Genomic DNA, 15565 nt, shown 5'->3' with positions numbered 1-15565 from the left:
CCTAGGATTTACACAAGTTTCTGCATAGGCCTTGTTTAGTTCCTGAACTATTTTGCAAAATTGCAAAATCCCAAACAGAATGTTCAGCACACCAAAATACTGACATTTTGTATTTTGCTTTTGCTGTTTACTTACCAAAATTTTTTGCAAAACTGCAAGTCATGCAACTGCATTAAATGGTTGCCATGCAACCCCATGCACATGCAGCATGCCGTTAATGCTGCTTGGCCACCATGCACAACATGCATAGGATCAAGTACACACAAAATCAGAGGCACTGTTCATACACACTTTATTACAATAAAACTGTATTCATCCTATTACAACATTTATTTGCTATTACAACCACATAATGGGCTCAACAATGTTACAGTAAACATCACAACTCATATATGTCCTCAAACATTCACAGATACTCGCATGAATTCAAAACTGTCGTAAAAAAATACTCACAAACCGCAGGAATCAAATAAACAAACCTGTGAAGAATCACAACACTTTTACGAACCAGTTGACATAGCATAAGCAAGCGAGTCACGGAATGCAGCCATCAGGTTTGGACCATCTTCCACAACCTCAGGAGGTGGCTGATTCTCATACGCTTCTCGCGGCACATAGTTCTCATTATTGTCACACCTATGGAAGTGCTTATCTGCTATGCCACTGCTTCTCATAAAATTATGCAGTGCCATACATGCAACAATGATTTTGGATTGCTTGTGAGGTGCGTATGGAGGGATCTTTTGCAACATGCGCCACTTCATGTTCAAAACTCCAAATGCCCGCTCAATAACATTTCTAAGGCTAGAGTGCGCATAATTGAAGATTTCCTCTTTACCTTGTGGCTCGGGCCCGTCACGGAACTCCTGCAGATGGTACTTGTTACCTTTGTAAGGAGCTAGGTACCCCTGCTTGTTCGCATAGCCCGAGTCCACGAGATAGTATTTCCCTGCATCCACAAACAACCAGTTAGCCATAATGTCATCAACTGTTACAATCAGTCATCTGTATCAATTAGTCAGTACCTTGAGGTGGATGTGGGAACACAGCACTATATGTTGTTGTCGAGTCATTGAACACTCTCATGTCATGAACAGATCCAGGCCAACCAGCATTCACAAAGGTGAATCTCATGTCGAAGTCACAACAAGCCATGACATTTTGTGTGGTGATCCCCTTGCGGCACAAGTGCTGAACAAACATGTCATTTGGCACTACACATTGGACATGAGTCCCATCTATAGCCCCTATGCAGTCCTTGAAATGTGGATAAAACCTAGGATTTCTAAGCCTTGGATGCAGTGTTCTAAACTCTGGGTCAACTGGCTTAATGATGTCTGCTGCTAGCTGCACAAGGCTATTCAAGACTCTGTTGAACATTTTTGACACAGTCCCCAAAGACCTCTCAAATCTGTCCTCAGCTTGCCTAACAGACTGTGGTGCCCCAACCATCCATAAGAACATGCCTAGAGCCTCAAAAGAAGTCGACTTGGTAGTTGATTTGAGACCGTACTTATCACATAAAAGCTCATGCAAGGTAAAGAACATTGTAGGGGTCATTCTAAACATGTTGTAACATGACTTCTCACTGGCCGTCTTAGCATGAACCCATTCAATGCCACTCATTTTAGGAACTCTATAGTCAGCTCTACACATGTACTTGTCAATGTGCATTGTATATTGGTACATACCGAAGATGAACTCATCCTCCTCAGCATCTTCCATCATCTCATCCAGCAACTCATCTTCTTCCTTCTCCAACTACTGCAGCAACTCCTCCCTTCGTGCATGGTACCAAGAATTCTTAGCCTGCCACAATTACACCACAAAGTAGTCAGCATATGGTACAACACAATCAAGGTTATCAGAATGCCCCAAAAGTACCATAGTACCACATACACATTCATAATGCAACAAAGATTGGTGATCAAACAAATTAGTACATTCAAAGGTCTTTCCAAATCAATCACAACATAGAGTTCAGAGTTCTTCAAAAGAAAGAAATAAAACCACACACACGTACGCACTACAGCATACATCACAACCAAAAGCAGCTGGAACGTATCTCCAGCAAAAGGTTCTACACTGTCAGTGCAACTACTGTCAGTGGAACTACGGCACCATTGCTACATGCATTAGATGGAAGGTGTTCTAGGGGTCCACCGGCGGAGGGTTGCTGGCGAGCTTCTGGATGATTCGTATCCTCACTGTCTCACTTGACGAAAGGAACAAATCCATCTGCGCTTCATTCTCAGCCAGAGCAAGGAGTCCGTCCAACAGGGCTGGCGTGTCTCGAGAAATGCCAAGCTCATGCTCAGCAATCCTAGAGCACTCAGCTATTTTCCAGTTCACAGCTGTCCTTGCGGCGTCCTTGTCCTGTGCTTTTTTCTGAAGGGCATTCTTGTGAACCTCCAGCCTCTCTCTAGCAAGCTCCAAATGCGAGTTCATGTGCTGGTTCATGACCCTCGCGTATGTGTTCTTGGTCTTCTTGTTGGGGCTCGTTGCAGTTGTGCTAGTGCTTCCTGTCCTTTTGGTCCCAAGGCTCATAGGGGTAGGGGTGTCCTCGTCATCTGCTCCTTCGTCATCAGATGAAACTTCATGCACTTGAGTTGTTGGACCAGCAGCTGGAACGTACGATGAGGAGCCATCCACTGTGTTCCCGGCAAACATCTGATCAAGCTGATCTAAGTACGGAGGCAGTCCAGTTGACCTAATCTTCATGAACTCGGATTCCTGCAGGCAGTGAAACAGTTACATATTGTTGGAGCTGTACAAGTGAATTGCAATGTATAGTCCATGAGACACATACCGTAGCGTTGTCGTTCCACCACTTGTCTGTAGCTTGGATGAACCCGTCAGCATCTATGTTAACTCTAGTGTGAGTACGTGCAAGGTTACAGAACCTCCATAGCTTCTTAAGGGTCCTCTGCTTGCCCTGCAATTGTTCCCTATCGTGCAGCAAACCTGTGGCACCGTAGTACCTAGTGCTCAACCCCTTCCAGCCATATTTGTTCATTTGGCCTCCAGGGCAATTCCCATGGTGCATCTCTAAAACATAGCACTCGCAGTACTTCATTAGGTTATCGGTTGTCCAATTTGCGTTGCTCTTGTGGACCTAAACCGTGATAACCGAGAGCACAAATTATATATAACATGAATAACGTAATCTGATAATTTCAGAAGACTATGAATCAAGGCTCCAAATGTGGTGTATCATGCAAAAACTATGTTATTGAAACTTAAAGAATATGGTACACATGCAGAGCATTGAACGAGCATATCATTGAAAAGTAGAGCATTGAACCACGCACTGTAAGCATCGAACCTATACTACAATACAACATGCAACATTTATAAAGATGGGGCACGGTGTTCTGTATCTTCCCGGCCGATGCGTGTGCGCGGTGACCGCGTCCTCGGCCTCGTGATGGCGTGCGTGCAGATCGGGGGTTGCTGCCCCCGTCAGGCGACAGCGGGTCGCCGAAGCCGTCCTCGGCTGAAGGCTCAGTTGGACCCGCTTGCCGAGGCGGGCGGAACAACGGACGCCGCGAACCGCCGACCGACGGAGCTCGAACGGGAGGCGGCATGAGGTCCCTGCTGCCGTGGAGATGGTCGGCGTAGTGGTCCACGTCGTCTGGCGCTCATTCCTCGCCAACGTTGATGTCGAGGCCGTCGAACCCTAGGTGCGGGTTCGGGTAGGAGCTTGAACCAGCGCCAGAGCCGAAGGGGCTTGGACCGGAGGAGCCCCAGAAGTCGCGCGTTACGCCGCCGGCCCCAGATCCAGTGTTGTGGCTCCGATTGAAGGCGCCCTGGTCGCTGTCGAAGCCGCTACTGCCATGCTCGGCCATGATTCGCAAGGTACAGGCGAGGAGAGTACACGAGAAGGGTGGATCTAGTGGTGGAGCACGGACGCGAGGGAGGAGAGCAAGGCGGCGGCCGAGGGCACGGACTGGAGGGAGGAGAGCAGGGCGGCGGCCGGTGTGCGGTGCGGGTGTGCGAGAGTGAGGATAGGGTTAGGGTTCGTGCGGGTGGCCGCGTATAACGCCGCTCGCGAGCTGGCATGGATGTTTGGGCTGGTACCGATTTCGGCCTGTGAAACTGGTACCAAAAAAATTCGGGCCCGTTTACTTCCAAAAGTCCAAATTGCAATTTTTTTTTCATTTCGGCCCAAAATTTTGGGAAGTAAACAAGGCCATAGATTAGTACAAATGTGCACATTCTTATTAGCTTGTACTGTTCATCTTTTGGATAGGACGAAGGAACAAATCTGCCGTACATCCACATCAAGAAGCCTTCGAAGGGTGCGTCCGGCTCGTAGCGCCGCACTGCTAGCCTGCCTGCGGCATCCGCTTGACCCGCCATTGGCGCCTTTTGTTGCCTACAGCGCCGCCTGGGGACACCGCGCCGGAGTCGTCGTGGGAGGGGGTCGCAGCTCCTGTGCCCGCGCCTCCCGCCTGCTTTGAGGTGGCCCGTGGCCGGCACCCCCGCTCGCGCGCAGGGTCGCCGAGGCCGCTTGGGCCGCCATTGGCGCCGGGAACGCCACGCCCGCACCCCGCTCGCGCCTGGAGGAGGGAGGTTCGGTAGTCGAGGGCGAGGGGAGCAAGGATCAGCCCGCGAAGGTTCGTGTTGGTTCGGGTCGACGATAAAGCGGGTACGATATGTGACCGATCCATAATCGGACGGACCAGATCACTTGCTCGCCCGATCCGACGGCTTGCGGCTTAACGGGCGACGTGGCCCTATCCGTTAGCCCGCTTTTGGTGCAAGAATCGTATTTAAAAGATAGAGCACACGGTACACAGCTAGACCAGATTCATGTGTATTTCATGCATGCATGCATGGTTGATGGTTGTTTGTCTATATATATTAGTATATATATATATATGAATAAATAAATGCAGTGTGAGATCGATCAGTGCACCGTAGAGCATCAGGTATTACGCCACAGAGGATCCGGACGATCTATATAGATAGGTCATGTTGCAATATAATGAAGGTTAGGCATGTGTAAAGTAATAATAAAGCATAATTGTAAAATGGACGTGCCACCACCTCCATTGACTTGGACCAGTTGCAACCTGCACGGCTGCCTTTCTGAAACGAGCGAGCTAGTGCCAGTTCAACTGTGGAAGCCGACACCTGCAGCCGCAAGCAAAACAAAATCTTAGAGCAACTCCAACCCAAATCTCTAAATTAAGCTCTTAATTTTTTATTTACATGCTATGATAAAAAAGTAGGAGCTCAAATTAAGACTCAACTCCAACCCACCTCCTAAACAAAGGGGTTCTAGATGTGAGGGGTTGAAATTATAATTTAGGAGGGCATGAAAAATAGGAGCCTAGGAGATGGGTTGGAGTTGATTTTTTTAAATCAAGTCCCTAGATTTAGAATAGGAACTTGTTTAGGAGGTGGGTTGGAGTTGCTCTTAGCAGTATTACAAGTTCCTTTATTTCAAATTATATAATAATTTAACATTTATAGATATATTTATTTTACTATGTATCTATCTTTTACGGTAATTTTTTTTACTGTGTATTTAGACATATAGTGTATATATGAGTGCATAATAAAAGTTATATATCTAGAAAAATCCTATATAATTTTAAACAGAGGAAGTAGTACTATAGAATTGTTTTGTTGCCTGTGAACTTGGTTGTATATTATCTGCAATCGAGATAGCCACATAATTATGAGATTGTTATTATATGGGAATAAACCTAAATCTGTCCATCTCCTTCCCGGAATGCTAGAGAGAGAAACAATAAACTGAACGAAAAGTTATTTTGATTTCATCTTATATTTCATAATAATAACATAGTACTTAGAAAAATACTATTGTTTTTTGTGGACCCTCTTACCAGGGACCATGCATATAGGAGTGCGGCTCAAATAAATCAAGCACACAGTCGTCGTTGCTTCCAAAACAAAAGGTGACACTTAATTATTTGATTGTTTTGCTCCTTGACGCTCCTACAGCAAACAAACATATGCGTGGCAGCATATGCTGCTTTGGACGGAGGCATCAGATTCAATATCATTGGATTAATTAATAATATATCCTACAAGGGTATATGTATGTATATATATAATAATTAAATCCATTGCAATGATCGATGTGTGGTCTTGGTCCTGCGCAAGGGTGCATCGTCTGCTGAAATGGAGGATTCAGGCTCAAGAGTGTGCCAATAATCATCATTATTTTCTCAGAAATGGAGGGTTCTGTCCAAACACACAATAATCCAGCTTAAGTAGTGGAGATTAGTTATAACTGTGATGTTGGGAATGCCAAGATTTATGTCACTCGTCCTGCTAGTATACCTCATTTTTTTTAGATAATGGATAAAAATATCCGGCCTCTACATCCGGAGATGTACACAAGCTAATATACCTCATGAACGAAGAAATTCTTTCTAACCGTATCTCTTGGCCCATATATACACCAAATTAAATATGCATGCTTCAAAACACTCTAACTCTTCCTTCCAACTTATAATGAATCACTTTAGCTTTTTTATAAAGTGAATTACTCTAACTTTGACCGAGTCTACATTAATTCATTCTCACTATCTCTTGGGCCATAGACCAAATATGCATGCAACCTCGAACGGTATAAACTCTTACTTCCAACTTATTAATCACTTTGGCTTTGTTATAAAGCAAACTTCTCTAGCTAAAAAATAGTGATCCAAAAAATAACGGGAAGAACAATTATGAGTGTGAGCATATCAATAAAGAATATGAGGAGACAAAAGAATTAAAGCTAAAAATATATATGCACGCAAATCCTTCATTGTTCACAAACACACTGCCTTCTGGAATAAACATTTAAGAAAAAACAGTTGTGACAGAGACGAGAATAGGAAGGCGAACCATGACTATGACCATACCAATACGGAAGAAGAATGAAAAAGGAGAATTAGACCTCAGAATTGCAGATTTTTCCCCACTGCTAAAACGGTAGTGTGGGCAGCGAAAACGACGCAAAGAAAGACTAACGATGCTTTGTGAGGCTTGTCCGGTGTACAAGTTGCTCTTACTGTACACCCAGAAAGTATACCTTGCTTCCTGACAAAAAGAAAGAATGAAGGGGCGAGCAAGTCAAAATTGCATGATGTTTATGTAGAGGAAAATGCTGAAAAGGTGAGAAAGTTATCATAATGTAAAACGACACAATCTAACCGAATTTTGTATGGCACACTTATCTTACCCTACTACCCCAGTCTCTCAAGTTAAAACTTTGAATATTAGTTTTATCCAAAGTAAAATTATTTAAAATTTACTCAAATTTACGGAGAAAGTAATTTGTCAACATTATTATGATACCAAATAGATATGCTATAGAAATATGTTCTAGGATGAGTCTAGTTATACTAAACGGTAATAAATTTATTTAAATTTAAAATAGTTTGACTTAATATATAACTAAAACATTAGGTTTTTAGACGGAGGTAGTAAAAATATATAATGGCCTCTGATAACAGCTGCTCCCAATAATAACTGCTCGCGATGATTATGGTAACAGCTGCTCCCAATAATAACTGCTCGCGATGATTATGGTAACAGCTGCTCCGAATAATAACTGCTCGCGATGATTATGGTAACAGCTGCTCCCAATCTGGACAGATGTACAGAGGATCAGGTGATTTTGTTCAGCAAAAATGTTGCCAAGAATGGAAAATGTACATGTACCGTGCCCTGTAGCAGCATGTGTCAAAACGAGACCCGCGGACGGACAAATAAATAAAAAGGCGAGCAATTTCAGTCGTCTTCCTCGGCCCTCGTCTCGGCTTTGCCTCCTCTCCGTGTCCGTCCCAAATCCTCCTGCCCCCAACCGATCCCAGAGATCACGGTCCCCATCCATCCCACCATCACCCATCCGCCATCGGCCCCGCCTCTCTCTCTCTCTCTCCCCCGTCCCCCTCGTCCTCCTCTGCTTTTTATTACTCTTCTCCACTCATTAGCTTTTGGTTGTTGTTGGTTGGTTCCCTTCTTGAGAGTTGCGAGAACCCCCGAAACCCAACTGGGTACATCATCATCCACCCCCCAAGGAGAGAGAGAGAGAGGAGGCAAGGGGCGGAGAGAGAGGAAGAGGACGCTAGCAGCAGTGGGCGCGCCATAAGCGGGGGCGCACGCACGCGACTCTCCCGAGATCCAAGAACCGCGAGATCCGCTTGCCCCCGTCGCCGGCCAGAGCCCAGAGCCCCCCCTCCCTTGATGCGGCCGGAGCGCTGCCTCCAGTTCTTGGGCTCCAGGAGACCGGTGCGGTGACGTGGGGGCCGACCGGCCGGGTGCGAGTACGTGTCCATGGCGCGCTTCTTGGGCGCCGGAGAGGAGCGAGAAGAGTTCTTTGACTCGAGGGAGGTCCTGTCGCCGGCGTCCGTCTCGTCGTCGCCGTCGAGTTCCGGCCGCCACGACGACGGCGGGTGGCTCTTTGCTCAGCAGCTGCTCGAGGTCTGGGTCAGGGACCCGGGCAGCGTCCACGAGCGCCGCCAGAGGTTCGTCAAGTCCTTGGGCCTCTTGGATCCGAGCCCCTTCGGCGCGCGGCCCGGCGAGGAGACGTGCTCGAGGCCTGAGGCCAGCGAAGAAATCCTGCTGGCAAGCCCCAGCGCCGAGTTGTTCTCAGCCGCCCCTACCTTTGCGAGCAGGGGAGGGGAGCCGACAGCCTCCGGCGACGACGGTGCTGCCACGGAAGAGAAGCTGGAGTGCGTGTTCAAGAACCTGGACGATGGCACAGTGTTCGTGGTCGACGAGATGGGAAAGGATGGGAGCTTCCGGAGCCTTAGGGAGAGGCGCTCCAACAGGACAGTAACGGCTGCAGAATTCGAGCAGACCTTTGGCTCATCACCTTTCATCCGTGAGCTGATGCGGAGGGTGGATGACTCCGACGAACCCTCCACCCCGGAGAAGACTCTGATGAGGAGAAGGAGGCGGCGGCGGCTTGGGTGGCTACGAAGACTGGGCGTTGGTGTTTGTGTTGTCGATGCCGACGCAGAGGAAGACGATGAGGTCAATTCGACATCCTCCACTTCTTCCCGGGGTTGCTCTAGGAAGGTTGCTAGGGTCAAGGTGAGACCATACAAGAAGCGGTCAAAGGAATTATCTGCAGTGTACAAAGGCCAAGTCATCAAGGCGCATGAAGGTGCTATTGTGACCATGAAGTTCAGCTCTGATGGCCAGTTTCTGGCTACTGGAGGTGAGGATGGGGTCGTTCGCGTTTGGCGGGTGGTGGAAGGCAAGAGGCCTGATGACCGTGATTTTATTGAGGATGATCCTTCATGTGTGTTCTTCACTGTCAATGAAAACTCTGAATTGGCTCCCATCAATTCCTGCGAAGGGAGTAAGGGCAAGCACAGCAAGAGTTCAAAGGGGGCTACAGATCCAGCTTGTGTTGTGATTCCTCACCGGACCTTTGCGCTATCCGAGGATCCTGTGCATGTATTCCGTGGGCATCATGATGTCATATTGGATCTTTCATGGTCAAAAAATAGGGTGAGTTGAAGTTAAACGGTGTGTGTCTGTACCCGTGGCCTGCGCCTGTTTTGGTCATCTAACTTCTGTTTGCTTTATTTATGCAGGAATTGCTTTCTGCGTCCGTGGACAAAACTGTTCGATTATGGAAGATTGGGTGTGATAGCTGTCTGAAGGTTTTCTCCCATAATAACTATGGTAAACCATCTTCTCTTCCCTGTTTACTGCTTGATGACACTGTTTGCCTCTTTACCGTCTGATGCTGACATATTGGTTATTTCTACTATGCAGTGACATGCATTCAGTTTAAACCTACCAGTGACAATTATTTCATCAGTGGTTGTATTGATGGGATGGTACGTATTTGGGATATTCCTAGATGCCTAGTCGTGGACTGGGTTGACAGCAAAGAGATAATTACTGCAGTTTGTTACCGTCCTGATGGAAAGGTTCATCCGAATTCCTTTGCGATCATCAAATTTTACCATTTTTTATGCTCCTGAATGTTAATAGTTCATACTTGTGCTTGTTCCTTTCAGGGTGCAGTGGTTGGGACAATAACAGGAAACTGCCGGTACTATGACGCATCAGGTGATCATTTGTTATTCTGTTCAAGATACTAGATGTTTGTGCACTTTCTGATCATTAGGAAGCTAATATTTGTAGAGAAGTAGCTTCAAACAGCTACAGCATTTGTTTGTTAATATGTCAATATCATTTGCTTTCATGTAGACACTAATGTTGCATATGCAATCTGCCAATGATGGTAATATCTTATAATTCGTCTCGTTATGAGATAGTGATGGGCGGACTATTGCTAATTTGCTACATATATTGTCTCGGTCTCTCATATCTGTAGCAGCCATGCTGCAGTTTCATCCTACGGGAAAGATATTAGTGTTCAAGGCAATTTTTTTTAAAATGTTAAGATATAACAACTATGATAAAATTTTAAAATCTGTTTATTTAGGAACTGATACCCCTATATCAATGCCAGAAATATGAATATTTTTGGTGAAAAGTTTATATGATATTTTTGGATAAAACATAAGGTATAAGGCTCCTTAATAATAGTCATAAATCATAACCAATGAGTTCTTGTCCTGCACGTAAGAAACAAGTAGCACCTTATATTGGCTGCCCTTTGTTACCATTAAGATTTAATGTTTAGATATTATTTGGGAAATATTAAACTTGTTCAGATGACTTTATAAAAAGGCATAATCGCAAAGAGCTGTTAAACCGTTCTTTTTTTTGTGGGGGTATAAGAATCATAATTTCTTTAACTGCTGATTTGTTTAATGGATTGAAGTATGATGCTTCCCAAATCTTATGCATATCGAATTCCTAATTCATTGTCTATTGCATTTTTCAGAAAATCATCTAGAGCTGGAGTCCCAAGTCCCCCTGTATGGCAGAAGGAAATCTCCACTTAAAAGAATAATTGGATTCCAGGTATGGAGCTATTGACCTTCTCCATTCTTTTCTTATATTGAATATTCAGAGCATCTTTATGGCCACCGATTCTTATAGCATTTTTTATTTCTTGCATAAACAGTATTGCCCATCCGATCCAAAGAAACTGATGGTGACAACTGGTGACTCACAAGTTCGCATTCTCGATGGGGTTCATGTTGTTTCTAGCTACAAAGGTATTAAACAGCTCTTCTAAGATTACTCCTGAATTAGTTGTTGACACATTAAGTTAACATGCCTTTTTTTTGTGCTGTTCTCAGGATTACGAAGTTCAAGTCAAGTCCCTGCAGCATTTACACCAGATGGAGATCACATTATTTCTGCTAGCGACGACTCTAGTATCTATATGTGGAATTATGCAAACCAAATTGCCCCAGTCACAAGCCGTGTGAAAACCGTATGGTCATATGAGCGCTTCTTCTGCAATGATGTGTCTGTTGCAATACCGTGGAACGCCTCGCCTACAAAGAGTTCTATTTCTCTTGCTTGCAACATCCCTTCTTCACGGCAAGAGGTCTCTGAGGAGTTACACAACCTGCAAGACTCTACGTCGGGCTGCAATGCTGAAGACTCACTTGAAGGTGATAGCTTGCACCAATTGCCATCTGGCAATTTCACTCTTAGTAATGCATTCTTTGCGGAGTTGGCACCAAGGGGAAAGGCGACATGGCCAGAGGAGCAGTTGCCATGTAATTCAGTGACACCATCATCATCTGCCTTGCGTAAATCTCAGTATAAGTTCCTGAAGACTTCTTGCCAGAGTGCCGCCACGCATGCTTGGGGTCAGGTCATAGTCACTGCAGGTTGGGATGGAAACATCAGGTCATTCCAGAATTATGGTTTACCTATGCAAGTGTGACATGGTACAAGGGATGCATCTCTTCACTGTTGCTTGATCAGTGGATATCCCAGGAATGGCAGATGAGAAGTCGATTGCAAAAACTTTTATGCCTCCAGAAACTTGGTTGGCTGACGGCGACGCCCGTCCAGATTATGATTACAGTACAAAGAGTCACATGGCTGTGTGCTTGAGCTGTATTGCTTGTGGACCAGAAGTTGTATTTAGTCCTGTGGTCCTGCAAGATATCGACAGCATCGGGCGGCACATTGTTGGGACGGCCCGGGGAAGATGGATCCCATCACAGACCAAACAAACTTTGCGCAAAGATTGGGGTGTCTGGCTGCAATTGCAATGCCTTGATGTTGTTCCTTTTCTCTGTTTCGGGCTCCCTTTGGGGCGGTCCTCCGTAAATATATATAGTTGGATGGATGAACATAATTTTTTTGCCCGTTTGAGTTCCCCTTGCCTGATCCAAGATGGTCGACAAGGCGAGCGGGGAGGTAGTAGAGTTCACTGTTGGATAGGAAAAATTAGTTGGAGGGGAGTGCACATATTGGATTCATTTCATTTGTTCATCACATGCCATCACCATCATTCATATCATGGCCTGCCTTTATGGTGGAACTGTGCATAGCTGATGCTTCCATTTCCCTGTGTTGGAGACGCCATTGCCCGTTGCTTTGTTTGTGGTGGTGGACATGGTCAGGTGGCTGTGGGGGACCTCTGTGCAGGCCTTTCTGGATAGGGATGGTGCAGTTGGTCCTGATGGGTTTCCTCCTAACGCCAGGGACCGGCCTGGGTGTGGGAGCATGGGGACTCCTCCTTGCCCCACTCAATGGCCATGGCTGTTTAAAGCTGGGGGCCATGCCTCAGATCTTGGCCTTTTACTCCTGCATCGTCATGTCTTTTTCTTAGATCCTCCGCATCTTTGGTGTGAGCTGCGTCTGCAAAGAAGTTGACATTGCTTAATCTTTTGGCCTGTATATACTACCTTTCGCGCTGCATTGTATAAATCCATTTCCATTTCCTCTCAAGTTCAGAATCTTTGGTCTGTCAGTTCATGCTTATCTACATGAAGTTGAACTAGCTTGTAAAATAAAAACTCTGAAGTGATGCGTGAGTTGGGAGGGACATGGGTCCAGTGCAGTGCTCAAAAACATGTTTGTGTGTGTATGCTCAGGGCTGATACTGACAGGAGTTGCCCACCATGAAGGTGATGATCGGCATGCCCTGGCCCTGGCCATGCCGGATGAAAAATGGGTCCATCTCCATCCCATGCCAGTGCCACAGCTGGGTGAAGGAAATGATCAGCATCAATCTCGATGCTGGCCTGCGGCCTGTCTCGTTTTATCCAGCAGATGATGTGGTTTCAGTGGCAGTCAGTGCTGGGGACGGGGAGGCGACGGGGGGGCTGTGACTGAGGATCCCCATCCCCATGCCGTGACCCCCCCTTTGGCTTTGGGGGACAAGGGCACAAGGCCCCCCCTCCCGTGCCCGTGTGAGGTGAAGTGGCAGTGGCAGGCACAGGCAGGGTAATTTTATTTTTCAGAGACGCACGCGATGCGACAGTCAGTACACACTCACAACTCCTGCTGCACCAGAACTGAACTGAACAGAACTGAACCGAGATGATTTCGTCCTCTCGGCATCTCATCTCATCTTCTCCTCAAGGAAAAGCTTTTGTCTCGAGGTACCCGGCCGCTGTCCCAGTCCCACGAGGAGAGGACCCGCCATGGCCTGAGGTGATCGGGTGATGGGCCGGTTCAACTTGCGTGTGCTTTCTTTCATTTCACGTTTCTCGTTACGATTTGAGGTATCAAGAGCCACGCAGGGACAGCAGGCAGCCATGGCCATGCAGCCGCCCATGGGTGGCCTCCACTCCACTCCATACCGCTGCACTAGTGCTGCCGCTGACTCTCCGTTTTCACCACGCACGGCACGGCACTGTGCAGCTGCCTCAAATCCACTGTGGAAAGGAAAGTGGCATAATCCACTGCACAAACTGCAAGCTGCTGCGCAAGAGATGCGAAGAGGGAAGCAGTTGCCCGAGGTCCCGTCCTGTGCTGTGAAGCTGTCAAGCGGATGTATATGCCACTGTTGGGTGTACTTGATTCACCCGCTCGAAAACCCTGTATGGCCTTGTTTTAGTTCATCCTAAAAACCCAAAATTTTTCAAGATTCTTCGTCACATCAAATCTTACGACACATGTATGGAGCATTAAATATAGATGAAAATAAAAACTAATTACACAATTTGTATGTAAATCGCGAGACGAATCTTTTAAGCCTAGTTACTCCATGATTGGACAATGTTTGTTAAATAAAAACGAAAGTGCTACAGTGTCATTTTTCCAAAAAAAAAATTGGAACTAAAGAAGGCCTATGTATGCTCGCGTTCTGCTTGCTGCCTGACTGACAGGTGAACAGAATCAAAAACTCTCAGTGCTTTGAAGAATAGTGCTCGCATATCCTTAATCGGTGCACATTCTTCTTACAATCGTGGTAGTATCCCACAAAGTTTCCCTAAGATTCAAAAACTTTTCAACATTCTTCGTCACATCGAATCTTACGGCACATATATAAAACATTAAATATAAATAAAAAAATAACTAATTACACAATTTGTCTATAAATCATGAGACGAATCTTTCGAACCTAGTTAGTTTATAATTGAACACTAATTACTAAATATAAACAAAAGTACTACGGTAATAAAATCAAAAAAAATTGGATCCAAACAAGGCCACAGTAACAGCTGGCCAACTAGTACGCTGTAGGTGTTCATGTCTGCTATGGGCATGGCCGTATGGCCGAATGGTCCTGCAGCAGGATTCCAGCAGTGGAAATCTGATGAACCACGCAACAGCTGCTTCTTGCCTTGTTTGTGTTTCCTGGTGTAGATTAGCGGATACTTTAGTGGGTCGTGATAGGAAGAACATCTCATTACGGAATGTTAAATTAGATTATTCACATGTGCAGGTAGAAGTACTGTAGTTTGTAGAACATGATGATAGAACATCTTCACCCATCCTGCTTTATAGTTGTGTCCTTCTAAAATAAATACTCAAATCATCCCAAATTATAAAATATTTGACTTTTTTAATACCAAGTTTGAACACTCGTCTTATTAAAAAAACGCAAAATATCACTTCTTTTGTCGTGGCTTGGTTTATTAATAACAGTTCTTCAAGAATGACTTGAATCTGACTATGTTTGCACAAATTTTTTTGAATAAGACGAGTGATCAAACTTGAGGTCAAAAAAAGTCAAACATCTTATAATTTAAGATTAAGAGAGTAGTTTTTTGGTATATATCTATAGCATAAGTACAATAGCAAAAGCTATGGATTTCAAAAAGCCAAAACAACTTAGCGGAATGAGTATATCATGTACATCTAGTAAAATCATCAATGTTCAATGTTGTAGTGTTGGTCGTCGAATTTGGCATAAGGACTATACTTTAGCTTTGACATTCAAGGGAAGCCATTGGATAAGAAGAGGATGGAAGAATGTGGATAGAATATTATATATTTCTTATTTTAGATTTAATTTTCATGTATAATTTAGGGATGTATTGAGCCCCCTTTCCCTTGCAATAAAATAAAATAAAATCATAGAAGATAGAAGCATCTTGCCTCTGCGACCAGTGGGACTTATCATAGAAGATAGAACAAGAAGCAGAAAGGACTCTATGTCATTATGGGTTGAAAGCTCAAATCCAGCTACTATCTATGAAACTTTTACTTCTAATAACGATGCAAGCAGCCAAGGTATAAGAGC

General features: G+C 45.2%; 1 protein-coding gene across 1 annotated transcript; it reads left to right on the top strand.

The window, feature by feature from the left end:
• On the top strand, positions 7795–12815 carry LOC8078001 (WD repeat-containing protein 44). Its single transcript, XM_002468603.2, has 7 exons — positions 7795–9489; positions 9576–9666; positions 9760–9917; positions 10008–10059; positions 10844–10923; positions 11027–11120; positions 11205–12815. Exons 1-7 carry the CDS (start codon positions 8305–8307, stop codon positions 11801–11803), a joined length of 2259 nt encoding a protein of 752 aa, XP_002468648.1. The 5' UTR covers positions 7795–8304; the 3' UTR covers positions 11804–12815.

This window comes from Sorghum bicolor, chromosome 1 (assembly GCF_000003195.3).
Source record: "Sorghum bicolor cultivar BTx623 chromosome 1, Sorghum_bicolor_NCBIv3, whole genome shotgun sequence".
NCBI classification, from domain to species: domain Eukaryota; kingdom Viridiplantae; phylum Streptophyta; class Magnoliopsida; order Poales; family Poaceae; genus Sorghum; species Sorghum bicolor.
This window is presented reverse-complemented; position numbering and strand designations above follow the sequence as displayed.